Source organism: Mchenga conophoros, linkage group LG3 (genome assembly GCF_057382185.1).
Source record: "Mchenga conophoros isolate Kocher_MC1m ecotype Shallow Benthic linkage group LG3, M_conophoros_male_GT1.1, whole genome shotgun sequence".
Classification (NCBI taxonomy): Eukaryota; Metazoa; Chordata; class Actinopteri; order Cichliformes; family Cichlidae; genus Mchenga; species Mchenga conophoros.
Window position 1 is genome coordinate 49,097,225 of NC_140528.1, and position 27,294 is coordinate 49,124,518.

A 27,294-nucleotide genomic window follows, 5' to 3' on the forward strand; every position below is an offset into this window, starting at 1 on the left:
TTCCAAAGATACCGCCATAGCTCTCTGCAGCTGTAACACTTTCACACTTTGCAAATCATTTCATGTTTTTGATAGTTATGAAGACAGAATATGTTTTTAAGATCACGCTAGGCGGTTGCTATGGTGGTTGCTGTGGACTTGGCTGGACCGTGTCCGATTCCTGTTATTAGCTGTCCGCCGCAGGAAGGCTGCGTTCCATTTACAAGTAGTGACAGTCTGCCGCAACTCGAACTCAAACCCTGCTTTGTTCTTTAATTATAGGCCTTTTATAGCCGTTCATGACACGCACACACACACATAAAGCACTTTGCCTCACCATGAGAATGCAACTTTACCTAACCTAACCTTAAAGTATCTGATATAGGATAGAAAAATGAAGCAACCAGAGATTTAATGATGAAGACTCTGGGTTCTGTAGTTCACGTTTTACAGTCCTGAATGACTCTTTGCATATGATTTATTGAAGAGGACTTTAGAATGCACTTTACATTTAGACTGTTGCTGTTTCATTTTTTACATTGTTGCCGTGTTATGTCATGAATAAGGTTCACCTGCTGGGGGTTTGATGGATCAGCTGGACAATACAGTCAAAGACAGGTAGCTCCATGCCCTCCTGGGTTTTAATTGCACCTTAGAACACACATGCATCAACACTACAATGAGGGAGGTTTGGAGTCTTCTCTCACCCCCATTCTCTGCGGCCTGCTGAATTGAATTATAATACAAATTAGTAATAAGGGTTTCTCTGCGCCCTTATCTACTCCATACTCAGCTGCGGGCAGAGAGGGTGACAGGAGAGGATGGCACTGAAGAGAAGATGCTCGGTTTCTGGAGTCTCCTGGTCCTGTCAGTATTAGTAGGATGCATCTGCTGTGTCTTCTCGTGGATGCTCACCTACATTAGAGTAGAAAAGTGCTATAAAAGAACCAGTACATTTACCATTTGGCCTTCAGCAAGCTTAAATGTGGTATCTAAGTTAACAGTTCTACATATTTCAATTTAACTGCTGGAGGTTTATTGCAGATTTTTCAATGTATAACAAACAGTGGTGGATGGAGCAGCTAGAAAGTTTGCTTTTCTTCATGTTGGAGTTTGTTGATCAGGTGCTTTGATGACTTCTGCTAGTTTTTCCTAATGGTGAGTACAGGAACAAGACTGCGGTTTTGGATGTTTCTTTCTTCACTCAACTTGAGCTCACCATCTTGATAATGGCCCCACTGTGAATGTTAATGTTTTAATGTCATTTGTGCTTAGAGATATATAATCGTTTGTATGTTGATAAAATATCTCATCCTTATTTAGGTCTGTTAAGGTTCTGTGTGCACTCTGTGCCACATGAGATGGGAGGACGTTTACTCCTTTCTGTTGTTTGGGAAGAGGGGGAAGTTCATGGGAAGGTCGCATCTTGTTTTATGATATATGGTATGGCAAAACAAACACTTTATATCTGTCCAGTTTCATGTCTTAGCTGCCCGCAATTTTCCCAGGAGGCACCTGGCGCCAATCATCTTGGGCGAAGTCTTGGGAAGTGGTACAGGGGATCCAGCCCAAGTTTAGCTGGGTTCAAGTGGAAGGAATGGCTTGACCTCGGTCGGCTCCCCTCGCGACTGGTCACACGAAGAGCTCTGTCTTGTGTCTTGTTTTGTGGCCGCAGTTGGTTGTCTTAACGTTCCAACAAGGTTTGTGCTTAGATAACGTTAACACCCACCTACTTGTTCTTTGTGGTGTGAGTGTAGACATACCCCACGTTAAACTATGACAGCATCATCATCACTGCTGCAATGACGATGAATCAGCAATCTTTGTTTTTTTTCAAAAACTAGGAGCTGTGTAGGCTTTTTTTTAATGCAGGTCTTTTTTAGGCACAATTGTGGGTAAAATGCTCAGGTTTACATGGTGACGACTGAACACTACAGAGCTGTGCATCAAACAAAGCATCAAAGCAAAGAATTTGTCTTCAGGCTTTTTTGTAATGTAATTATTTGAATTACTTGATGAATCATTTCTGCCTTGGTAACATCATCTTATTGCAACTGACTCTCAATTTCTCAAGTCACTGCTGACTGCATTTTTAAAATATGAATTTCAGTATTGCTCACGTACATCCACATTCAGACTGGAGACAGTTACATTATTATGCCAACAGGTGGATGTAAAACTTCAAACTTCAAATCATAATAACTCTGTTACACTGATGTGTTTCACTTACCTCTGCATGGGTGTATCAGGGCAAAGACAGCAGCTGTGTAGAAAACCAGGACGCTGCACCGATCAAACAGATCCATAACGTCTCGTCCAGCTCTCACATGGAGCATGGTCTGATTCTGAAAGTAGAAATGAAAAAGCATTGTAAGGAATATGTTTGCAGCACCCAAAACCTGTTTAACAGATGCTGAAAACATCATTTTATCAGCTTAATCACCATCAGAGGTCGACCTTGGAGTCTGGGTTTAAAGTGAGATTAGAAGCAATAACATGGATCAATACACAGTATAATGCTATATAAGATGTGTTGGGTGTGGCCTCAGATAATATGACATATAAAAATCTGAATGTGGATTTCTGACAAAATAATGTCATAGTTTTTCACTAACACACGTTGTTTTGTGCTTGTTTCCAAAAGAGTTTTATGTTTTGCATGTTTTACAGAAAATGTTAGGTTTCAAGAAACCAAGCAGTTGTAAAAAACCTGTAAGAAAAAGAAACATGAAGCTTTCACCACCAAGATGAAAATTGTTTAAGGTTTTGCTTATGAGGGACTGATTCACTGTATTATTTTGGGATTTTCAGAGAATGGGAGTTGGCGCCCCCTGCTGCACGTGACGACAGAGTTCCAAGTTCACTTGCAGCGACAGAAATAAACTGCAGTATAATCACGGTGAGAAAATTAATTGTGCGATTGGTTTGAGTTCGGATTTCAATCATTACACTAGATCCTAGAAAAATGACACTTTTCGTTCCTATTTGATGTCTTTGTCCTTCCTGCTGCAGTCAGCACTCAGTTTAGTTTCACTATCATTTACAATACAACAGCGATTCGGTGTAGAACAGATTTATACCGACAAATGTTTATTTGAAATATTAGACCATCTGAAAAGCAGAAAAAAAAGCAGGTTTAAAGCTTTTTAAAGTCACCATTCATATATAAATTTTCAAACCTGGCGTTCATCTGCGCACTACCGAGATCATTTCGAAAGTGGAGGAGATTCCGCCATTCCCACGGGACACACTCCACTATCTTCATTTATATGAGCCCACAAGAAAGTCCGAGCCTAAGACCTAGTATAGGTACAAAATCTGTTGAAGCTTCTGCATACCTGTTTCTGAGCGTCCTCAGCGTGATTTCAGGGAATGCTATTTCCGGTCACCTGGAGAATAAGGAGCGCTTCCGTGTTTCCTGCTTTTTTTTTTTTTTTCTGAATTAACGCACCTTAAGCTGTAATGTATTCCATATTATTAATGTTTGCTTGCTATGTTTATTTTGCTAAATGTAGACTTCAATCAGCTTAAAGAAATTATAGTTAGACTTAAATAAATAAATAAATAAATGAGTAACTTTTTTTCATCTATCACAGTTGATCACTTGGCATGTTTCATCTTTGTCCAGGTGGTGGCGCTGCACGATTACAGGTGAACGATGAAGTGCCAGATGAGCAAAACGACTATTTTTTTCTTCTTTGACTTTGGGCTTAATGCCCTAGAGCAGATTTCAGCACCCCGCTGCTCCAGAGATGCATGTGGCTCTTTCATCCTTCTGCTGCAGCTCCCTGTGACTTTGGAAAATAAATAATAGTACTTAATTAAAATACTTTTTTTTATTGTAGTTCATTAGTTTTTAAAATGTAATTCTAAATTTGAAGATTCATAACCTCCGATGTGTAACAACTTGCGGGCATGAGCTTTTCGACCCCTGGTACGTCACCCATGGATAAATTCAAGAAAGTAAAAGTGAAGAAAACAGAAGGTTTGATGCTATGTGGACAGAGTCATTTGCCTTCACTGAAACTGCTTTAGCAGTATGCTTCATGTGTGGTGAGAAACAACGAAAAGCCAGATGTTGCTGGGCATTTCCAGATTAAACACAATAAGGATGAAGGGGATGTCTTACGGTCCTAATGTGCAAACGCTGTGTCCTGAGATTTAGGAGCAAACATCACTTTAACCAGGTAAAATAAATATTCTAAATGACTATTATTTTGTGAATATATATTTAAGATTGTTCAGTGAAATATTTGATTTTTTTTAACCCTTTTATACACGAATTATGACAACCTCAATCAGGATTTTTTTCTTAAGTATTTTTATTCATCTTTAGGCATGAAAAAAAGTTTTTAGAAATTGTTTTTTAAACATGTATTTTTCAAAGAGTTTTCTGCATGCCAACTTAGATGGACACCATGCTGACCAGTGGGTGGCAGGGTATGGAGCGACACATCAGTGTCCAATGTAGTGGTTTATGTGCAATTATACCATCAACACTGACACAAATACAAGAAAACAGCATTTGAATAGCTGTCCACTCACTATGCGTGAAAGGGTTAATTGAGGTATACAGCTGACTGCACGCCCCAGCACATGTGATGAAATGATGACAGCACACAGAAGCATACAACCTTTTTGGTTTGCTGCAGTTGAATAATTTAAGCCTGGCTTTTTATTTCATAAATACAAAGAGGAATCAAACAGATACAGAACGTTTTAGTTCTACCCACAGGTGTCTTTTTCAGAGTTAAAATACATTTCTTTTTTTTCTCCAGCAGTTCATTGTTTTCTCAAATGCAATACACTAAAGTTTTCATACACAATCTACAGATTGAAAAAAAAGAAATAGGTGGACTCCATTTCTATGCTAATATTAGATCTTAATGATGGAGTGGGATTTGTCTCACTCAAGATGAACAAACATCACAGGAGTGACTGCGGACCAGAGACACATCAAAAGTTTCACCTGCAGAGTCCAACAAAACAAACATCAGTAAGAGCAGAGAAACACAAACACACTCCAGATAAATCTAAGTTCATTGCGACTGCACTTAGCTATAAAGTCTATATTAACTCCACGTGTTTGATTATTTCAGATTGTTCTCTTCGTGGTCTTCAGTCCTTCTCGTCCTCCCGACGCTTTATATTGTAAGCTAGAACCTGCACAATATACATACACTCTCCAGGTGTAGCTGTTGGCATGATGATATTGTATATTATTTGGATTATTTCTTTATCTTGTCAAGGGCCATGTCATCATTATAAATTGTTTAAGCTGTACATGACTTTATGTTTTGTTATTTTATGTAGTCAAAGTTTTGGTGCTTTTATTTTGAAAGTCAAGCTAGCGTAAAAGTTGCACTACTTTCCTTTTTGGGGGAGAAAGGAGGAAAAAACACATGTAAGCGTGCAGCAAGAAAGGTCTTTATTGAAGGTCGTGTTTAATGGGCTTTAACTACACACGGTTAAAGGAAACCTCAGAAGAGCGGTGGCTAATTCCCTTTTTGCAGCATGCAGCCAACGAGATAATTATTGATTTATCGTGTTTTGTTGTACAGTGTTATTTTTTTTACGTTGAGTTTTATTTTGTTAATGCTGTATAGTTTTCATGGTGGCTTTGGAGAGAAGTCTTCAAATAAGCAAGTGATAGAAAACCACTGGTGTCTGCCTGTGCTTCGAGGGAATTATACTTGGGTTAAGTCAGACTCCATCTAATCCATCTACAGCCGCACTTCATTGTCTGCTATACCGATGACTATGCAACCTTGTATTTGTTCATCTTTCTTGGCACCAAAGTCCCAATGTTCTGCTGACTGACAGAGATTTCTAACAAAGGCGTCTACGCTCTCACTGTGACATTGGGAATGGTGATGGAAATTCACACGCTTATGAAGCTTTTTGTGTTCATCAAACTTCTTCACCCCCACCTTATAGTAATGATCATTTTCATCTTCATCTTCATTTCAACTTCTAATTGTGAAAGCACTGAATATAGGTTCTGCCTATTTCATCATTGCAATAACCATGTATTTACTTGCACATCACAATCCTCTTGGTTGAGTTTAGTAGAAACTCAGAAGCGATTAAAACACTGCTTCCACTGGTTGAGTGAAGTCCAATAAATCAGATGTATTAAACGTTGCCATCATCACTGCTACAACTACAGCTTTGAGACATGACCGTCAACTACTTCTGACACCATGTACAAAATATCACAAGAACTTTGTGGAAAAGCAAACCAGCACTTTATTACTTTACAGTTGTCATCCACACATGTTTTCTTATACCCCATATCTATAGTCCATAAGGAATTGAATCATTAGTGGGATTCATGCGCGTTTTGGTGATTTTTGTGAGAAATAGTGAACCATTGTGGTTAATCATTATAGACATGGTGCCAGGAAGAGGTGCTCTGCTTGTTCCTAAGTAAAAACCAGTTCATCAGCAATTCTGTTCGCAGGTCAGAAATTTACATAAAAAACAGACAATACATATAGTTATAATATATAACTTGTAGTATATTATATATAAATGTACCACTTCAATGGCTAATTACATAATCAGATGGAGGGGAGTACTTCAAACCATAAGCACTACCTATCATAAGTTTTTTTTTGTACATTATTATATATATTATTTTATTAATAAAAAAGCATCAAGAAGTCGCAAGCAAAATGAGAACACACCGTGGTACATGTTTAAACAAGGAAGGTTTAATCATCAAAATGAATTATTAACCAAAAAGACATAACATCATTTTCTTTTACACCCAAAAATGTCATGGCTGTGTGCGGGCAGACAGGGAGATAGGACCGAAAATGCAGCACTCTGAGGCAGACGTGAACTCAAAACACACAGCTTTATTGCTGGAGCAACGGAACAGAAACTAAACTAAACTGAGAATACAAAAATAAACTGGGCAGGCAGACGGACGGAACACACAGATAATGTAAGAGTATGACGCAACACTGAGCAAACATAAGAAACTCAAAATGCTGGGTCAACACTGACTCAGAACCGTGACAAAAAAAACACATGTGCAATGCTTTGGGGATATTAGGACCACCAGTTTTAAAGTACAACAGAAATAACATGAGCCTATATGAGACTGCTTGCTGTGTTGTTTTAAAAACAACAATGACAGCACAAAGAAATGCATTTTTGAAGATTAAATATTCAGAATTTATTTCCAGGTCTGTGTTGACGAGCATAACACATTTTATTTGAATGACGAACAGGTTTTAACAACTGTTAAGCACATTGTTGTGTGCTTTTTTTTTTTCTAGAAGAATTTGATGTTTTGAGAGTATAAGTTAATTTTCTAATTTTACCAAGTAAACATTTCAAAAAATGTGCCAAACAGTTGTAAAACAATCTGTAATCTGTAACACTATCTGTAGTGTCTTTGTTTCTGTCTCTTATTTAAATCACTATCTTTTTCATTATTATAAAAAAATTATAATTTTAAATAAAGTTAACATGTATAAAAAGGGTGTGGAAGTAAGAAATATGTTAATAGATAATATGATCTCCGTGTGGCATATGTTAATATCATATGTTAAACTTTTTCCACGTAATTATTATCATTATCATTCTGTGGTTTCCGAATTGCTGAAACTATATTTACTCTCCTGGGCCCTGTTTCAGGAAGCCGGTTTAGTGGAAAAACTGAGTAAGTATACCCTGAGTTAACGAAAACTCTGGGTTTTCGGTTTCACAAAGCGAGTTCAGATGAAGCCTCAGTGAGTCACTATGACGACACACTCCGTGAAGCTAACCTGCCCCCTAGCAGGTTTACTACAACTAACCCTGACTGTCTCCGCCCCTTTGTCGGAAACCTGACAGTAGGAAGTGTCGGACATGGCGTGCTCCTTCCTTGAAGAGCCAGTAGATCGTGAAGCCCAAATTCTCCGCAGAGCTCTCCGCCGGGAGAGAGTGATCAGAGCGCGTTTGGACATTTTATCATTTCCTGATGATTTTCTGTGCGAACGTCACCGTTTCTCAGCACAATCTATAAGTTATTTGGATAACATCCTCAGGCCTAATATTGCTCATCGCGGACATTCTCTCAGTTCTGTACATATTATTTGTATTGCACTTCGGTTTCTTGCAAACGGGAGCTTTCTGTATAATATTGGTGACGCTGAGCACGTTTCCAAGGCTACCGTCTGTCGGGCAGTCAGGAATGTTACAGTTGCACTGAAACGTCTCCTGTACTCGTCTGTGGTGTTCCCCGGTCATAGACCCACAAGATTTATCAAAGAGGGATGCCACAAAATTGCAGGTATCAGGATGACCAAAACTTAATTCATGATGTGGTGATACTTGGACTACTACTTAAATTTTACATTTATTTTCACGGTTCCCAGGCGTGATTGGCTGTACAGATGGCACTCACATTCCAATCATTGCTCCTTCAGTAAATGAAGGAGACTATGTGAACAGGAAGTCTTTCCACAGCATTAATGTACAGGTACATAGTTCCCTGTAGCATTTCAAACTAACAAATTATTTCATCATAGTAATGGATGCTAATTTGTGTTCTCTGCACTGTGAAGATCATATATGATGCTGCCAACATTATCACAAATGTGGAAGCCAAGTGGCCAGGCTCTGTCCATGACTCACAAATATTCCGTGAATGTACACTGAGCACAAAATTTGGACATGGTGAGTTGAGAATACTTTAAAATATATAAAGACCAATTGCTTCAGGGACATTTGAACTGAAGTGTACCCTTCTGTCTTAGGAGAGTTCACTGGCTACTTGCTTGGTGATAGGGGGTATCCATGTTTACCCTATTTGCTTACCCCTTACTCTGACCCTGACCCGGGCCCACAGCAGCGATATAATCTGGCTAATTGCAGGACAAGAGCCAGAATTGAAATGACTATCGGAATGCTTAAGGCCCGGTTCCAGTGCCTGCAAAGACTCAGGGTCACCCCAGAAAGGGCATGTGACATTATTGTGGCATGTGTGATTCTACACAACATTGCCACAATTAGAGGAGAACACTGTCCTTCTGAACCAAACATCAGCAGTGATCCAAACCATGAACATCCTGACCCTCCCACGGACATACAAGATGGAAGCGCAGTCAGAGACACCATATGTCACAATCATTTCTTTTGACCCATCACCTCAACATGTTGAAAGAAGAATAAACAGATTTTTTGTTCAACTGGCTTTATTGGTCGCCTGTGTTTCCTGTACACAAAGTATTAAAAGATGTAAACCTCATAAAGTGTCTCTGTTGCTTCCTCCTCTGTAACAGCTGTCAATGTTTCTTCATTATTTTCCTGTAGTAAAGAAATAAACAACATTGCTGTTCTACTGTAAACTCATATAATCTGTGGAGTATTACTCACGACTGCATGTTGGTCTGGCTCAACAGGAGGCTGCACCAGATGCAGTACACCACCACCATCAACTGATAGAATATGAGGTTTACACAGGTCACTTATAACTTACAAGGGACCAAATGGCAATTAACAAACATACCAAGCACCTTACACTTCATTGTCATTATGCTCTCAAAGACAACCAAGACTGAGGGAAGGCAAAATCAGTAGGAAAATAACTTCACTACAAAATAATCCATTATGGTAAAGAGTTTATCAAATGAATGTGTCGCACTGCAAAGGTGACTGTGAAGAAAGGATGTATGCACATCATGTATTATTTTGAATTTACCCCCTATGTAGGCACTTGTGTCTTGCGGGGTTATTGACTCAGAGGATGTCCCCGCAGAGATGCCTTCGGCCACAGGGCGCCCACTGTTTTGGCTGAGGGCCAACAGCTCAGCCTCTGTGAGTGGTGGTGGTGGAGGACCCCCACCTGTTTTTCGGGCCTCCGCTTTTTTTCCGTTGGCTATAACAGGCCACATTTGAGCATACAGAGTACGCAAATATGTACTTGTAATGTGCTCAGATAATTTCAATAAGTGCTTACAGAAAGAAAATTAATGTAGCCTCTAACTGCAATTGATTTACATGGGACAAACAGACCAAGCACTATGGCTCATAATACAATTACACCTCACCTGTTTGGACTATATTTTTATATTTCATTTTTACTTGCTGCCAGGCACGTTTGGGGCCTGTTGGGTTGCACCTGCGCTCACATCACATCACAAAATAAAATGTATAAAATAACAAATAAAATAACATATGATAAAATAACGTGTTAAATGGGTGGAAATCCCTCGATCAATGTTTAAATTAACACTCACGCATTGACTCTGTCGGCTATGTTTTGCCATGCATGCTCCCTTTCTTTCGCAGCTGTGGCTGTGTTACTTTTTTCCTGCAAGATTTGCATGTTATCGGCATATGCTGCCATCAGAATTTCGGCCTCAAGCGCTGTAAAATACATTGACCGCGCCTTCTTTCCCTCCGTCTCCATGGTGACTCGCTTAATCTGTGCTCCACTAATCAGGACTTTATGTATCCTCGTCCGCGCGCTTAACTTGGGGTTAGGGCAACTCCGCGTTGATTGAACTACTTGTTATCAGCCTTTCTGAAACCGAATATTCCGAGTTGGACAGTTCGGGGTTACTCAGCCCCGAGTATCGTTTTTCACTCTGAGTTTTCTAAACCGGCTTCCTGAAATAGGGCCCTGACCTCCCCTGCCTCTTTTTGTCCATGCATTGTTGGCTCAGGCCTCCTGGCTCTGGCTCAATGCATGTAAATGACATCGGCAATCAGCAGCAGGTGTGAACAATTCTGAGTTGTTGTGTTTAACTAGTGTTGTATTTGTTGTAGTCGTGTTTAGTTGTTGCCTCCAGTTGCTTCGATCCCGTGTCATCAGTAAATCACTGTGAAAAATGGGTTTCAGTGACTGTTTAGAGTTTTACTGAAAAGTGGCTCCACAACATGATGTCAAAACTGTGTGAACAAGATAAAACGTGTTTAAGGTTTGGAAGAAGATAGACTCATTCAATGAAATATTTTAAGAATTTGAGACAATGCAAGTCTCTGTTTTGTAATCTGGCGCCCCCACAGCCGGACATGACGTCAAAGGTAAACTTCGTAAACAATAAATCCTGGAAAAACAACACTTTTCTTTCCTGTGTGATGTATGTGACCTCTCTGCTGCCGTCTCCGCTGAGTTTAGTTTCACTGTTGTGTGTAAAATAAAAGAGTGATACAGTGGAGAACAGATCTGTACTGAAACCTGTTTATTTTAAATATTAGACCATCTGAAAAGCAGGTTTGAAGCTTTGTTAAGTCAGCATGGATTTTTAATATGTTGCTGTTTTGTTTTTGTTTTTTTAATTTGTTGCGCTTTGCACTTCCCAGCCACCGTAGTCCACATTAAACCGCGACCGTCGCCAGGTAACTTGGTTCCCCTTCAGCTGTTCCCTATCAGGTGAACAGGCTGTAACTTCAGGGTCAGTCGAGCTGATCGGTGGTGCCTTGAGGAAGACGTCGTCTCGTTATCTGTAAGAGAGGGTTACCAGGCGGAATACTTTGTAAAAAAAAAAAAAAAATTAAATTAGGATAATTTCCTTGTCTGAAGATAATATAATGTTGATACGCGTATGCATTTGCACGAGCTGGAGACCGTTTTTTCCCTGAAGTGAAAATGATGAATCTACGGATTCAACATTTGGAACATGGAGAGTGGAATATGTAAACGTAAACAAATCTAATCGGTCCAGCCGCCAAAGATATGCGGAAGCTCACCTTTTGCAGCAAGTGAGCGGAAACAGTATTTACTCATTACTCTTTCTTTGATTTTGGTCATTGATCGCTGACAGGGAGCTTTCCGAAATACTGGGTTTGCAGGTATGATTCCATACATGTGTATAATGTGCTCTGCTCGGACTTTCGAGGAGAAAAAAAGATTATTTTGATTTAATTTAAAACAAGGACAGTGCTGCCTTTGTCCTGTGGGAGTGGCGCAGGTTACCACACTTGTACTTTTTTGTTCACTTTTTTTTTATTATAGAAAGTTGTAAAAAATAAATACAAATACATTAGCATCATATAATCGGACCATTTCGTTTTCATAGCCTGTAAGTTAATTCAGGGACATTTAATTTCGTCACCGAATTCCTGCTGGACTTTTTCTTTTGATTTGGACGTCACGAAATACTGAATTAAGCTTTAAATAATTACGCTTTGTTTTTTAAATAATCCAGATGCTGCACATCTAAAATAAGACACATTTATGTAAAAACACATTTCCATAGAAGTCTGTTTTAATGTAACTGCAAATGAAAGTGAAACTAAGATGAAGCCTGTTCTGCTTCGAAGATGACGGAGTACACAATGGAAAGCAACAGGTCTTTTTTCGAGCAGTACATTCTGAATTAAATGAACGGAACTATTGCATAATTGGGTTAAAAGATTTGATGGATCCAGCCTGTTATACGTCTTTATTCGGACCGGACCATGTTGTTCACTTCTTAATGTAAAACAGTGACGTCACCTGATTTGTCCTTATGATATCATTACAGTTAGTGGGAACAGGAATACAGTTTAAGTAGTTTATCCATAGCATAGAAGAAAATTATAATAAATAATAAGTATTAAGTGTCTGTCTGTATTCTTTTTTTTCCCCAGACCTGTAGGATGCTTAATCCTTGCTTTGATGTCTTCAGTGTTTTGTACACTTATATTGTCCTTGGTCTGATATCCTTGTGTCAAGGTAAATTATCCAGTCATTCATTTATATAAATAAAAGATAAATTGTAGATTCATGTTTTGATGCATGCTCAATCATCCAGGTAAGAAAATCCTAAATGTCCAGATAAACAGAATCAACCGTATGTTTACATACAGAAATGAATATTTAAATTTATGTATGATTAAGGGACCATCTCGAGTGTCCACTGTATAAAAATAATCAGTGACTACCATACTGCACAGCCAGACACTGGCCATCTCATAATAGTTTAACTGTACATATCAATAGCACACACCTTCCAAAAACTCATATAATGACATGCTGGGAAAAAAAAAAAAAGGTTTGCAGGCTGGAAAAACTGACACTGTTTGACTTAAGTATATTTATACAGGTGTTTAGCCAGTATTAAACTTTTGATATAGTTGCTTGGCTTCATGAGTGAATGTGTTAAATCATTTGTAATAGTGATACAATAATGATTTGCAAATTACATAAAACACATATTTTATTTATTATTGAACAAAAGAAAGATTCCATCCATCCTCTGCTTATGTAACTAATGCTCACTGGGTGGCTGGAGCCTGTCCCAACTACCACAGGGCTCGAGGCAGGGTACACCCCGGACAGGTTGACAGTTTGTCAAAGGGCTAACACAAAAAGACAGACAACCACTACAAAAAACATTATTTATGTTTAAGCCCTTACCATTTTATGAAAAATATTAGCTCATTTTGAATTTGAAAGGTAATCCTGGAAAAGTAAGTATTACTAAAAAGAAACAACTGGAGGAACACTTTGCATTTAATTACATTAACTGGCAACAGGACAGTACATGACTGGGTCTAAGTCATTTTAAGAAAAAATGGACACCGTGTTCTGGACCATCTTGTTATCTCTGATTGTACAGGGCTACATTAGTGCCTATAGAATTGGCATCTTGCACATCTTGGAAAAGCATCATCAGTGGTTAAAGGTAAATACAGGTCTTATGCTCCAATCTAGATGACATGTTTTTCAGGGAAGGCCTTACATATTTTATCAAGATAATAGAAAACCACATCTTTTACAACAGCACTGCTTCATAGTAGAATAGAATATAAGTTCTTAACTGACTTGCCTGCAGTTCAGACTTTTCACCAGTTAAAAACATTTTGCACATTATAAAATGCAAAATCCAACAAAGATGATAGAAGACTGCTAAGTACCTAAAATCCTTTATCAGTCAAGAATGAGACAACATTCTCACCCAAAAGTCCAGCAACTGGTCTCCTCAGATTCCAGATGTTTACAGCTCTGCTACACAGTGGTGAACATGGCCCTATCCCAACATGTTTGAGACGTGTTGCTGTCATCACATACTTAATATTTTTCTTATAATGGTATATTTACACAGCTAAAGCATTTATATATTTTTTCTGGTTTCTACTGTGATGAAATTATTTTGTTTAATTTTTCTGTGTATGTACATTGACAGCAATTTCTCCAGATTCTCTGAATCTTTTTAAAATATCGTGTACTGTACATGATAAGATATTCTAAGTCTCCACAATTTTACGTTGTAAAACATTATCCTACAATTGTTCCACAATTTGTAGACAGTCCTTTTACAGATTGTTGAACTGCACATCTTTACCTTTGAGATACTCTGCCACACTGTGATGCTCTTTTTATACACAGTTATGTTACTGACTTGTTGCCAACTAATCTAATAACTTGAAAAATGTTCTTCCAGATGTTCTTTCTTTTTAATATCACTTACATTTCCAGCCTTGTGTTTCCTTGGTCCAATGTTTTTAAAACGTGTGGCGGCAAACAAATTCAAAATGAACTAATATTTTTCGTCAAATAGTATAATGTCTGAGGTTTACAATATTTTCTATGTTCTATTATGATTAAAATGATTTTCTGTAATTGGCAAACCATTGCATTTTATTTTTAATTACTTTTTAGAGCATGCCCGCTTTTTGGAAGCTGGGTTTGTATATCAGATCATGAAATGTCATGACTAGCAAGTAGTACTAGTATAATTTCATGGTGGCAACACATTTTTTGATATCTCTTAATTCTGATGGTAAGAGCATTAGTATTACAAATCATCTGACACATTAATTCACAAATGATTAACTCAGAGACTATTGCTCAGTTTTCTATGGCTCTGACCAACACTGCCTTCTGCGAAATTAACTGGGATACAGCTACACCGGTTAATGATCTCGCTAACTCCTTCATCGCCACCTGTACTTCTATTTTAGACACTGTAGCTCCTTTAAAGACCAAACGCCTTAAACCATTCCGTCAACCGTGGATGAATGACTATACTCGTACCCTCCGACGTGAATGCCGCCAAGCGGAGAGGAGATGGAAGAAAGACAAACTCCAGATCTCCTTTGACATTCTCCACAATTGTCTGAAGAAATATCAGAAGGCTGTTAAAACTGCAAAAGCCTCCTTCCTTTCGGAGATCATTGCGACTAATAGTCATAAGCCGCAGGTCCTTTTTGGCATTTTTAATTCGTTAATAAATCCACTCTCCACTCAGACCGAGACCTCCCAAGCTTTATGTGAAAAATTCCTAAACTATTTTTCAGATAAAACTATAGCACTAAGATCCACATATCTACCCATTGAGGACACATCTTTAACATCCGAACCCTCGTCGGTACTAGAACAGTTTGAATTTGTTTCCTTTCCGACCCTTAAGGAAATAATAGCTCAAACGAAAAATTCCAATTCCCGTCATGATGTGCTCCCTTCTCGCATTATCAAAAACGCCCTGAATATTGTAGGACCCTGGATTTTACTTATAATGAATTCATCACTACTATCAGGCTGCGTCCCTGCTGTGTTCAAACATGCAGTTATCCAACCTGTAATCAAGAAAAGTAATCTTGATCCTAATGTCCTCTCAAACTATAGGCCGGTATCGAAACTCCCTTTTATGGCTAAAGTCTTAGAGAAAATTGTTCTCAAGCAATTGCAATCTTTCTTAGAGGCAAATGGAATCAATGAAAAATTCCAATCTGGTTTTAAACCTCACCACAGTACCGAGACAGCTTTACTGAGAGTTTTTAACGATCTCCTCGTAACTGTTGATACAGGGCGCCCTGTGGTTTTAGTTCTTTTAGACTTGTCCTCTGCTTTTGATACGGTCGACCATGATATTCTCCTTTCAAGACTTGAACATGTAGTTGGCCTTAAAGGCAAAGTACTCTCATGGTTTAAATCATACCTATCCGAGCGGTTTTTCTCTGTCTCTATGGGAAATCACTCCTCTTCCCCCGCACCCCTTCGTTGCGGTGTTCCCCAGGGGTCTGTGTTAAGTCCCACGTTGTTCTCTCTCTATCTGTTACCCCTGGGAAAAATCTTTAGAAATCACAATATCTCTTTTCACTGCTATGCGGATGATATCCAAATCTATTTCCCTTTGGATTTGGATCTTCAATCCCCGCTATTGCCGTTGCTTAATTGCCTGTGTGACGTCAGAGACTGGCTACTGCATAATTCGCTCACCCTCAATGAAAACAAAACAGAAATTATCGTCTTTGGTAGCCACATGCCGTTGAAACAGCTTTCGGAGACTTTAGGTTCCTATGCCAGCCACTTATCGCCCACTGTCAGAAATCTCGGAGTAATGCTGGACAGCTCCCTCAAATTAGATAAGCAAGTGGCTGCAGTGGTAAAAACCAGCTTCTACCAACTACGCCAAATTTCGAAGGCAATGCCTTACCTACGACATAAAGACCTTGAAAGGCTCATTCATGCTTTTATAACCTCTAGACTGGACTACTGTAATTCTCTTTACTTAGGCCTCCAACTCTCTCTTATTCAACGCCTACAATTAGTCCAGAATGCCGCAGCACGCCTTTTAAGCGGCGCTAGAAGACAGGATCATATTACTCCCATTCTAGCTGACCTCCACTGGCTTCCTGTCAAATACCGTATTGTTTTTAAAATTCTTTTATATACTTTTAAAATCTTAAATAACTTGGCACCCAGTTATTTGATTGACCTTCTTAATCTATATATCCCTACAAGGGCACTCAGATCCTCTAATCAGGGGCTTCTAATGCAACCAATGTCTCGATTAAAGACGAAGGGGGATCGGGCCTTTGCTTTCGCTGCACCAAAACTCTGGAACAGCCTACCGGTTGATGTCCGTGTGTCGGAAACTATCCAATCTTTTAAATCTCGGTTAAAAACCCATCTGTTTAAGCTCGCTTTTCAAACTACTTAGCTTAATTTTCCCTGATTCATGTCTGTTCTTATATTATTTTATAATTTTATTCTTTGTTAACTGTTTTCTCCTGTTGTAAATTGCAAGTATGGTTCGTTTGTGAAGCACTTTGTTGTACTTGTGACTTTTAAATGTGCTATAGAAATAAAATTGAAATTGAAATTGAAATTGAAATGTTATAGTATTGAGGGACTATATCAAAGTCTGTTATTTGCTAAATAACCACTGGCTTCGGATGTTATCAGTCAATTTAGAATCTGATTTCTGACACCCATTGAATGGACTTATAATATCTGAAGCAGTTGAAATAACTGTACATATTAAAGATTGAATCAAGCTATGTGAGTTTGTTGAACCTGCAAAATAATAATTCTATTAATAATAATATTTACTGACACATAGTTAAACCATTATGAAAATATTAAAGCATGATGAGATTTTAACTATGAAATCCTCTTCCTTATGGGTGTACACTTGATGGAACAAAATCTATGACCTGGGCCCTATTTCAGGAAGCCGGTTTAGTGCAAACTCTGAGTAAGTATACCCTGAGTTAACGAAAACTCTGGGTTTTCGGTTTCACAAAGCGAGTTCAGATTAATTCTGAGTGAGTTACTACGACACACTCCGTGAAGCTAACCTGCCCCCTAGCAGGTTTACTACAACTAACCCTGACTGTCTCCGCCTCTTTGTCGGAAACCTGACTGTAGGAAGTGTCAGACATGGCGTGCCCCTTCCTTGAAGAGCCAGTAGATGTTGAAGCCCAAATTCTCCGCAGAGCTCTCCGCCGGGAGAGAGTGATTAGAGCGCGTTTGGACATTTTATCATTTCCTGATGATCTTCTGTGTGAACGTTACCATTTTTCAGCACAATCTATAATTTATTTGAATAACATCCTCAGGCCTAATATTGCTCATGTGACACATCGCGGACATTCTCTCAGTTCTGTACATATTATTTGTATTGCACTTCGGTTTTTTGCAAACGGGAGCTTTCTGTATAATATTGATGACGCTGAGCACGTTTCCAAGGCTACCGTCTGTCGGGCAGTCAGGAATGTTACAGTTGCACTGAAACGTCTCCTGTACTCGTTTGTGGTGTTCCCCGGTCATAGACCCACAAGATTTATCAAAGAGAGATTCCACAAAATTGCAGGTATCAGGATGAACAAAACTTAATTCATGATGTGGTGATACTTGAACTACTACTTAAATTTTACATTTATTCTCACGGTTCCCAGGCGTGAGTGGCTGTATAGATGGCACTCACATTCCAATCATTGCTCCTTCAGTAAATGAAGGAGACTATGTGAACAGGAAGTCTTTCCACAGCATTAATGTACAGGTACACAGTTCCCTGTAGCATTTCAAACTAACAAATTATTTCATTATAGTAATGGATGCTAATTTGTGTTCTCTGCACTGTGAAGATCATATGTGATGCTGCCAACATTATCACAAATGTGGAAGCCAACTGCTCAGCCTCTGTGAGTGGTGGTGGTGGAGGACCCCCACCTGTCTTTCGGGCCTCCGCTTTTTTTCTGTTGGCTATAACGGGTCACATTTGAGCATACAGAGTAAGCAAATATTTACTTGTAATGTGCTCAGATAATTTCAATAAGTGCTTACAGAAAGAAAATTAATGTAGCCTCTAACAGCAATTGATTTACATGGGACAAACAGACCAAGCACTATGGCTCATAATACAATTACACCTTACCTGTTTGGACTATATTTTTATATTTCATTTTTACTTGCTGCCAGGCACGTTTGGGGCCTGTTGGGTTGCACCTGCGCTCACATCACGTCACAAAATAAAATGTATAAAATAAAAAATGAAATATAATAAAATAACGTGTTAAATGGGTGGAAATCCCTAGATCAATGTTTAAATTAACACTCACGCATTGACTCTGTCGGCTATGTTTTGCCATGTATGCTCCCTTTCTTTTGCAGCTGAGGCTGTGTTACTTTTTTTCTGCAAAATCAGAATTTCGGCCTCAAGCGCTGTAAAATACATTGACTGCGCCTTCTTTCCCTCCGTCTCCATGGTGACTCGCTTAATCTTTGCTCCACTAATCAGGGCTTTATGTATCCTCGTGCGCGCGCTTAACTTGGGGTTAAAGCAACTCCGCGTTGATTGAACTAATTGTTATCAGCCTTTCTGAAACCGAATATTCCGAGTTGGACAGTTCGGGGTTACTCAACCCTGAGTATCGTTTTTCACTCTGAGTTTTCTAAACCGGCTTCCTGAAATAGGGCCCAGTTTCTCAGATTAAGGATTAAGTCTGGACAGTGCATGTCTGATGAGTTAAAAATGAGTTACTTTTTAGACAGTCAAGGGTTGACATGGATCACGTGACCATAATCACGTGCGCCAATGAGTTCCAGAAGTCCAAAAACAATGGTGACACACAAACAGTGGTGGTGCTACATTTACCAACGTAGAAGCTTTACAATTACAGAGGAAAATCCAACAAACTCCAGTTAACCATGGTGATTTGAATCTGAAAGGATCTCCTTCTAGTGGTGTAAAGAAAATGAAAATGAAATTACAAATAACAGTCATTAAAAAATGTACCAAACCCAAAATAAACTAAATATTCTACAATTTAGAGCAAGTAAATAACAATCTTTAATAATCTATAACAATGATGCTAATAATACTACTAATAATAATTTATTAGCACTGTGTGTGGTCAAACATAAACATACACAAACACACACACACACATATAATATACTAAAAACATCTTAACAGCCTTCCATATACCATGTACAAATAGTCAAGATCCAAAACAAGCAAGTATTTTTTTTTTCTGGCAGGTTATGAGCAAATTTATTCATAGAAGCAACTTTAGATACTGTATTTATTTTATATCATAGGACTCCCAAAATCTATTTCTGTTTAAAAAACTGCCTTAATGTTTTTTTTTCTTGTAAAATTTCTCAGTGTACTTTTGTTTCAATTAATTTCATTTCAGTTTTATTTCTACAACAACAGTTGCCTCAAGGTGCATTGTATTAAAAGGTAAAGATAACAATAATACAGAGAGATCAGAGTAAACCCCACCAATGAAATGACCCCCAATCAGCAAGCACTTTGGCAACAGTGGGAAGAAAGAATCCCCTTTTAACAGGCAGAAACCAGGTTCAGGGAGGTAATCAGTAACTAATTACAGATTACTTCCCCCAAAAAGTAATACCGTTAATTTACAGATTACTTATTTTCAAAAGTAATTAATTACTTAGTTACTTAGTTACTTTTTAAAAACACGATTTACAACCTGAATAGGTGATAAAGCGATAGATCTTTCAGCCCAATTTTACTTTTTCTGCATAATCGACATACAAAATGTAATCAAATGGAAAAGTCCCTTTTAAAAAATAATAAAAACTAATGAAACAATAAAACTTGTTTTATTACTTTTAATCTTTTAAATTTATGCATCAAGTAAAAATTAAATTATATGCAATATTCTCTGACTTGAAGAAATTAGTTTAACATTTAAACCTATTTTCTGCACATTCCAGCACATAAAATAAAATATTTTTTTTGTGTTTACACTCAGTCTTTCAAATAGATGCAAGTAAAACACAGCAGAAAATAAATAAAATCAAAGACTAGCGGTCCTGTTGCTCTATTTTCACCTGTAAACCAGGAGTAGGGTAGGCGGAGGTTTACCCTGGTGCAGGTGTGTTGCAGCGGTCAGTTGAAGAATCCGCGAGTTTCTCTGTGAGTTTCCCATTACGTGGTAGCGCACTTGGAGCTTGCTTGGAAGTTTAGGGGGGGTTTTTTGCTGTAAAAAGAAGTTTTCTTCCCACGCACAACGGACACTAATGTTTTTGTCACTTTTTATGGAATCAAACTTAAAATAAGGTCAGTACTTCCACGCTTTAAATGCTGCACAGTCATACTCTCTCCCGCACTCAGTTTATTATCCATTGTTGATCTGTTGTCATGAACGTCGCACTCGCTTACGTCAATGTCATGAGACATTGTCGCAAAAAAATCACGGTTTTAGTAACGCAGTAACACACGCAGTGTTATGTGGATATGTGAATTAATTCTAAACCAAACTTCATTGTCCTGTAAATTAATTCCTATATTTAAACACAAATGTAAATGCAATGTTATGTAAAAGCCTCTACACTAATATGGTTTATGTTGCCACTGTGTGGCTGTAAGTGCAGCCATGACATACTCTCATCTCAAGGTTAAGTTCTTTATTACTTTTCTCACTGGGAATAACACGATGAACTGGCCCCATCTGTGATATTTATATTATTTAATTAATAATATCCATAACTGCTTATGTTATTTTTTTAGACATTCAAAGTTACCACATTAGTTAAGTTCGCCAGTCACTGACTCACTGGAATTATACCAAACTGTTATGTGCTTACAGTAATAACAAGGTTTGTTGTTCATTTCTGTGTGAAATAAAAACAGAAGCCTTTGTTGTCTCAGGTCAGTCAGAGGTGATTGGTGCAAATCAGCCAGTTGCTGCAACCATTGGTAATGACATCATTTTGCCATGTTACCTCTACCCAACCATGGATGCTTCAGACATGACTGTGGAGTGGAGTAGACCTGACCTGGACCTCAGATTAGTCCATGTGTGGCCGGAGAGACCTGAGTTACAAAATCCATCCTACAAGGGCAGAACATCTCTGTTTATTAATGAAATGAAACATGGAGAACTTTCTCTGAAGATCTCCAGAGTAAAACCGTCTGATGAGGGAAAATACAGATGCTTTGTTCCAGACCTGCGTAAAGACTCTAATGTTCAACTTGTTGTTAGTAAGTGGATGTCTAAGTTATTTAGCTTCTTCTATTAAGAACAATTCATTTACTATTAAACATCAGCTAACATTGGCTAACATTAGCCAAAAGAATAGAAAACTCTGAAACTCAGAGTTGATAAGAATTGAACCATGAAGTTACCTGAAAAAGCCAAAATCTGTCTCCATAACACACACCTCAGAGGCTAGTAGCAGAGAGAAAGATAAAGACAATATTTCAATTTCCATGACAATTTTCATGGCAAGCAATTGGTACATATCACAAAAACATTTGTTTATGCTGAGAAATAATCTCTCTATTCTCCAGTATTCTCTGGTAGTAGTGTCCAGTATTACAAATATTACAACAAAGTAAACAAGCCTTATCATTCATTAAGTTACACAACTCATTATCAGTTAGGAAAAGATTGAAGTCAGAACTATGTTCAAAGTCCACCAGCTGTGAAGTGAGACAAGCCTCTTTTTCCAGGTGCCGTCTCCTCGCCTGTTATCAGCTTTGCAGGCCTCAATAAAACCATCAGTGGAGTGGTGTTACAGTGTGAGTCTGCAGGCTGGTATCCAGAGCCTGAGCTGCTGTGGTTGGACGGTGAGGGAAACCTCCTCTCTGCTGGACCTACAGAGACCCTCAGAGGTCCTGATGACCTCTATACTGTCAGCAGCAGAGTGACTGTGGAGAAGAGACACAGCAACAACATCACCTGCAGAGTCCAACAGAGGAACACCAACCAGCGCAGAGAGACACACATACATGTTCCAGGTAAATCGAATGTTTTATTTAATGGGGCGGCAACGAGCAATGGCAAGTGCGTAAGAGAGGTGACAGAGGAGGATGCTGGGATAGGGAGAGATGGACACATATGATTTGGTGACCCATAAAGGTCTGAGAGAAGAAGTGTTAAAGATATGAATCAAAGAATGATATTTTACTAATATATATCGTAAACAATGAATTATGAATTGTTTTATTAATTTCAGATGATTTCTTCTTGGTCAGTCCTTCTGGTCCACCCAGTCGTCCAATCAGTAATCCAAATGTCACTGTTGCCTCGGCTGTCAGTGTTGCTGTTGTTCTTCTTCTAATTGGTGCAGTTTTCTTTGTATGGAAGTGGAGAAGAGGCAAATTCAGTAAGTCATTGTTTTCTCTAAATGATGAATAATTGTGTTTTACCCTCGTAAATAAGAATAATTATTATTATTATTTCTCATATAATCAATCAATCTATCAAAAAATGATTTTATGTGTTACTTCTAAAAATATTTCTGAGTCCAGTGTAAAAGATTTAAAGGGATCTATTAGAACAACAATCACCTGAAGAATAGAATTGTTGTCTTCTTGACCCTAAAAATGGTTCAGTTCCACAGAGTCTGCTCATCATTGTTTATTAGTAGAGAAACTCAAAATCCACCAACATTTCTAGTGTATTGTATTTGTTGGCTGTAAGAATGTATGTTGGCTTGAATGAATGAATGAAATAAAAGAAAAACATATTCAGAAACTGTCACCAACTAGGAACCCACAGGAGGCAAACATTCCCCCAAAAAACTCCCAGTGCCGGTCCCATATTTCCATACTGGATCTGTTGAGGCTTGGATTAACAACACGTGTCTCCAGAGCTGTTGATAAACATGATGCTCATGGAAACAGTGCTACTGTTGGTCTTGATGCATGCTCAATCATCCAGGAAAGTAAATCTCCAAAAGTTGATCCTGTTCATCTGGACGTAGCGTTTTGTGGGAGAAATGTTTCGTCACTCATCCAAGTGACTTCTTCAGTCTCAGCTGACTGCAGGTTTTCCCAATCTTGGGGTTTCTTCAGTGGGCTGGTTTCAGTCATTATGCAAATGTACTGTTTATAAAATTGGGGAAACCTGCAGTTAGCTGAGACTGAAGAAGTCACTTGGATGAGTGACGAAACATTTCTCCCACATTAGTGAGGTATTGGCAGGTGCTTCATTCTTACTATGCCAGTAATTAATACAGATATGTTTATCCACAGTGTTGGGAAGGTTACTTTTAAAATGTATTCCACTACAGATTACAGATTACATGCCCCAAACAGTATCTTGTAACGTATTCTGTTACGTTACTCAATGAGAGTAACGTAACAGAATACTTTGGATTACTTAATATATTATCATGCTTTTTACAACTACATGCATGTACTATGGCTGTGTGATTTATTACTATTACTGAAGGATACTCGCCATACCAATACCAACTAGATTTTTAAATCTTAATATAAAATGAGTAACAGTAGGTGGACATTAGGTAAGGCTGGACTTTTTGCAGCGATCCCAGATAGAAACTATTCCGCGTGTATATAAAACAAGTCCGCGGCTCCGAACCATAGTAAAGGGACCTCTGGCTAATACGTCGTGTTCATGTCGGGCTCGTAGCTGAAAACTAGCTTTACTTTGTTGTCTGGGTCAACTTTGCTAGCAAGAGACAGAGAGAGGTGTTTAAAGGTTGCAGTCGAGTCTTAATAGCTTAGTTACAACTGGGCTACACTGACCATGAGGCTACATTCTTTAGGGCTGTGCCTGTAACACTCTGCCTATTGCCTTCATATTGAATAAGTTTTTGAACAATCACTTTTAAAAATATTTCTTCAGGTCATTATGCGGGCCGGAAGTAGAGGTGACATGGGCCGCAAGATTGAGACACAGACATTAGAGCCTCTTAATGAGTGTTTTGTTTGGTTTCCACGACGTGGAATTACCAAAAATAGAGAGGGCATAGCCTAACATATGAAACAGGAAAATACCGCCGTGTAATCCATTTATTTCAACAGAGTAACTGTATTCTGAATACCACCTTTTTAAATGGTAACTGTAGCGGAATACAGTTACTCATATTGTGTATTTTAAAAATGTAACGGTGGTACGTGTATTGTGTTACTCCCCAACACTGGTGATGTCTGTCGCTGTTTCTGTGCATCCGCAAGGCTAACAGTTGGTTGTAATCTGTAAATTCACCACTAGATGGCACTAAATCTCAATTACTGCTCATTTATTGAGGTTGCTTCAAATACTTTAATGTGTTATTTATTTATTTTTTCTCACTTTTACCCATTTACAAAAAAACAACAAGAACTTTGTTTCATATTGTTCTTCATCCATTTCTACTGCTTCTTTTATTTGACAGAAAAAAAGAAGAGTGAGGAGGATGGAGCTGAACAGGCCAGGAAGAAAAACACGATCAGCTCTAAAAACAGTGGGATGCCAGTGGTGGAAGAACAAAGCAAACCACTCATGACAGGAAGAGAAGAAGATGATGATGTGGACAGCAGAGAAGACCAAAGACATGAAGATGACAGAGAAACCAAACAAGATGAGTTTGTTTTAGAAACAGAACAAATAAAGAACATAAACAGTCCACAAGAAAAGAGAATAAATCCATCTACTGTTATTGACAAAGAGTCTTTGATTACAATAGAAAAAGAAACAAAAGAAGAACAGGAAGTGACAGGAAGAGAAGAAGAAGATGATGTGGACAACAGAGAAGAGAAAAACTTTAAATCGGAAAGAGAAACACAACACGATGTTCATGAGACAGAAAGGGAGCAAGGAAGGGACACTGAGAGTCCACAAGAAAGGAGAATAAATGCATCTACTGTTAATGACAAAGAGTCTTTGATTAAGATGGAACACAAAACACAGGATATGACAGGAAGAGAAGAAAAGGATGATGTGAACAACAGTGGAAAGAAAAAGAGACAAAAGAAAATGGTCATGAAAAAAACCAAAAAGAAACAGAGCAAAGAAGTGGACACTGACAGTTCAGAAACAAAAACATCTGCTGTGACTAAAACTGAGCCTCAGTTTAAAATGAAACAAGAAACACATGAAGAACAGAGCAGGAGAGGAAGACATGAAACACATAATGTGGACATCAGAGAGCAGAGAAGTAAAGATGGAGAAACACAACAAAATCAGCATGTGACAGAAACAGTTCAAACAAGGGACACTGACAGGCCACAAGAAAAGAGAATAAATCCATTAACTGTTAGTGACAAAGAGTCTTTGATTACAGTAGAAACACAAGACATGACAGGAAGAGAAGAAAAGGAAAAAGAGACACAACGAAATGATCATGATAAAAAACAAAAACAGGAAGAAACAGAGCAAAGGAGCAACACCAACAGTCCAGGAACAAAAACATCTGCTGTGACTGTGAATGAGCCTCAGTTTGAAATGAAACAAGAAACACATGAAGAACCACGGAGAGAAAAAGAGACACAACAAGAACAGCTTGTAGAAAAAAGACAGATGGAGAGAAATGTGGACATAAAAGAGTCAGAAACTGAGAAAAAGAGAGCAGAGGAAAACAGTGGTGAAGTAAACAATCTTTATTCTGTGTTTATGGCACAGAAGGAGACACAGAGAGAAAAACTGGAGGCAGAACAACAGAGAGAGGAAAACCAGCAGGATCAGATGGAGGTGGATTAACATTCAGGACTTCAGTTTTCAGCAGTTATAGAAAAACAGAAAGATCAGCTCAGGAGAAGCAAATTCCTTTTTCTTTTTATGTTTGTACTCTGATCAGGAGCCACAGAGAGGAAGAAGAGACATGAGGAAAATAGGTCATTGAAGAAAGGCAGTGTTGAAATGAAAAAGGTGATTATCAAGTGGAGGATGAAGGAAAAGCTCAAATTAAATATGATAAGTTGTATCTTGGGCAGCACTGTGTTTATCATTGTTGCCGCACAGCAAGAAGGTCCTGAGTTCAATTCCACCATCAGGCTGGGGCCTTTCTGTGTGGAGTTTGCATGTTCTGCTCGTGTTTCCATGGGTTCCCTCCAGGTACTCCGGCTTCTTCCCACCGTCCAAAGACATGCAGCTGGGATAGTCCCCGCGACCCTGAAAAATATAATGGATGGAAGTTATATCTCACAGAACGAGGATGGAGCTTCTGCCATCAAAAATATGTCAAAAAAGAAAAATGAGTGGAACTGGAACTTTCAGCACTAGCTGACTTTAAATAACTTTTAATTTTTGTAAACATATATTCATTTCTGTTCATAGTGACTGTAATGTGGTGTTATTTACAGCTTGTTACCAGTGATTAACAGTCTGAGTGTCATGATGCATCATTCAGTGTAATAAAACCACTTTTCACCTTAAAAGGTTAATGTGGTGAAGAGTCCTGTTTTTAATTTAAATCACAGCCTTCTGAACAAATCCAAGTTTTTAAAACAATTTTCACCAGACTTAACATTTGCTTCTAGGGTTCAATCTGAAATTATGGTTGAAGGAGGGTTAGGATAAAGGTGTTGTACTTAGGTGATGGTAAACTTATATTCATGAGACTTAAAAATGCATTAATGTTACAGAATCTCCTCACAAAGTGGAAGATGTAGCAGTGACTCAAGGGGGAACACTGGTAATAGAAAACCTCATCCTAACAATGTCAGAGTTGTTAATGTGCCCAAAATACATAAATGAAGTCTCTGAATATTTGTCAAAAATATACAAAGAACAGAAAAACAGATTTTTTTAAAGTACTGTTATTAGTGAGATTAGACATACCACAAAGTCCAAAGCTTTTTTTCCTCAGGACCAGAATGTAAAAGAAATAATTATGAACGATTTTAGGTTTAATGTATGTGTTGTAGGTTGCCATTTAAAAAGCTAGAATGC

The 27,294-nt window shown here is 38.3% G+C and overlaps 1 protein-coding gene and 2 long non-coding RNA genes across 4 annotated transcripts; 2 read left to right on the top strand and 1 right to left on the bottom strand.

Annotated features, from left to right (window-relative positions):
• Positions 1-602: 602 nt before the first annotated feature.
• On the bottom strand, positions 603-3,397 carry LOC146579166 (uncharacterized). The gene is made up of 3 exons (XR_014890401.1): positions 3,318-3,397; positions 2,210-2,324; positions 603-894 (listed from the first exon to the last, which is right to left on the bottom strand). It is a non-coding gene; the product is annotated as an uncharacterized LOC146579166 (long non-coding RNA).
• A 4,939-nt stretch (positions 3,398-8,336) lies between these two features.
• LOC146579167 (uncharacterized) lies at positions 8,337-8,810 on the top strand. The gene is made up of 3 exons (XR_014891663.1): positions 8,337-8,455; positions 8,541-8,652; positions 8,733-8,810. It is a non-coding gene; the product is annotated as an uncharacterized LOC146579167 (long non-coding RNA).
• A 2,838-nt stretch (positions 8,811-11,648) lies between these two features.
• On the top strand, positions 11,649-26,982 carry LOC146579168 (uncharacterized). 2 transcript variants are annotated; one of them, XM_085261450.1, is made up of 6 exons: positions 11,649-11,772; positions 12,553-12,637; positions 21,321-21,653; positions 22,125-22,412; positions 22,631-22,780; positions 24,800-26,982. In XM_085261450.1, the coding sequence occupies exons 2-6, from the start codon at positions 12,562-12,564 to the stop codon at positions 26,101-26,103; spliced, it is 2,151 nt and encodes a 716-aa protein (XP_085117576.1). In that variant the 5' UTR covers positions 11,649-11,772; positions 12,553-12,561; the 3' UTR covers positions 26,104-26,982. The 2 variants fall into 2 exon arrangements, with proteins under 2 accessions (XP_085117576.1, XP_085117584.1); XM_085261458.1 differs by having other exon boundaries at positions 21,420-21,653.
• Positions 26,983-27,294: the final 312 nt, after the last annotated feature.

Coding starts and splice junctions, on each gene's coding strand:
- LOC146579168 (XM_085261450.1), top strand. CDS start 12,562: ATGCTTAATCCTTGCTTTGATGTCTTCAGTGTTTTGTACACTTATATT. Junction 12,638..21,320: donor TCTGATATCCTTGTGTCAAG/GTAAATTATCCA, acceptor TTGTTGTCTCAG/GTCAGTCAGAGGTGATTGGT. Junction 21,654..22,124: donor TAATGTTCAACTTGTTGTTA/GTAAGTGGATGT, acceptor CTCTTTTTCCAG/GTGCCGTCTCCTCGCCTGTT.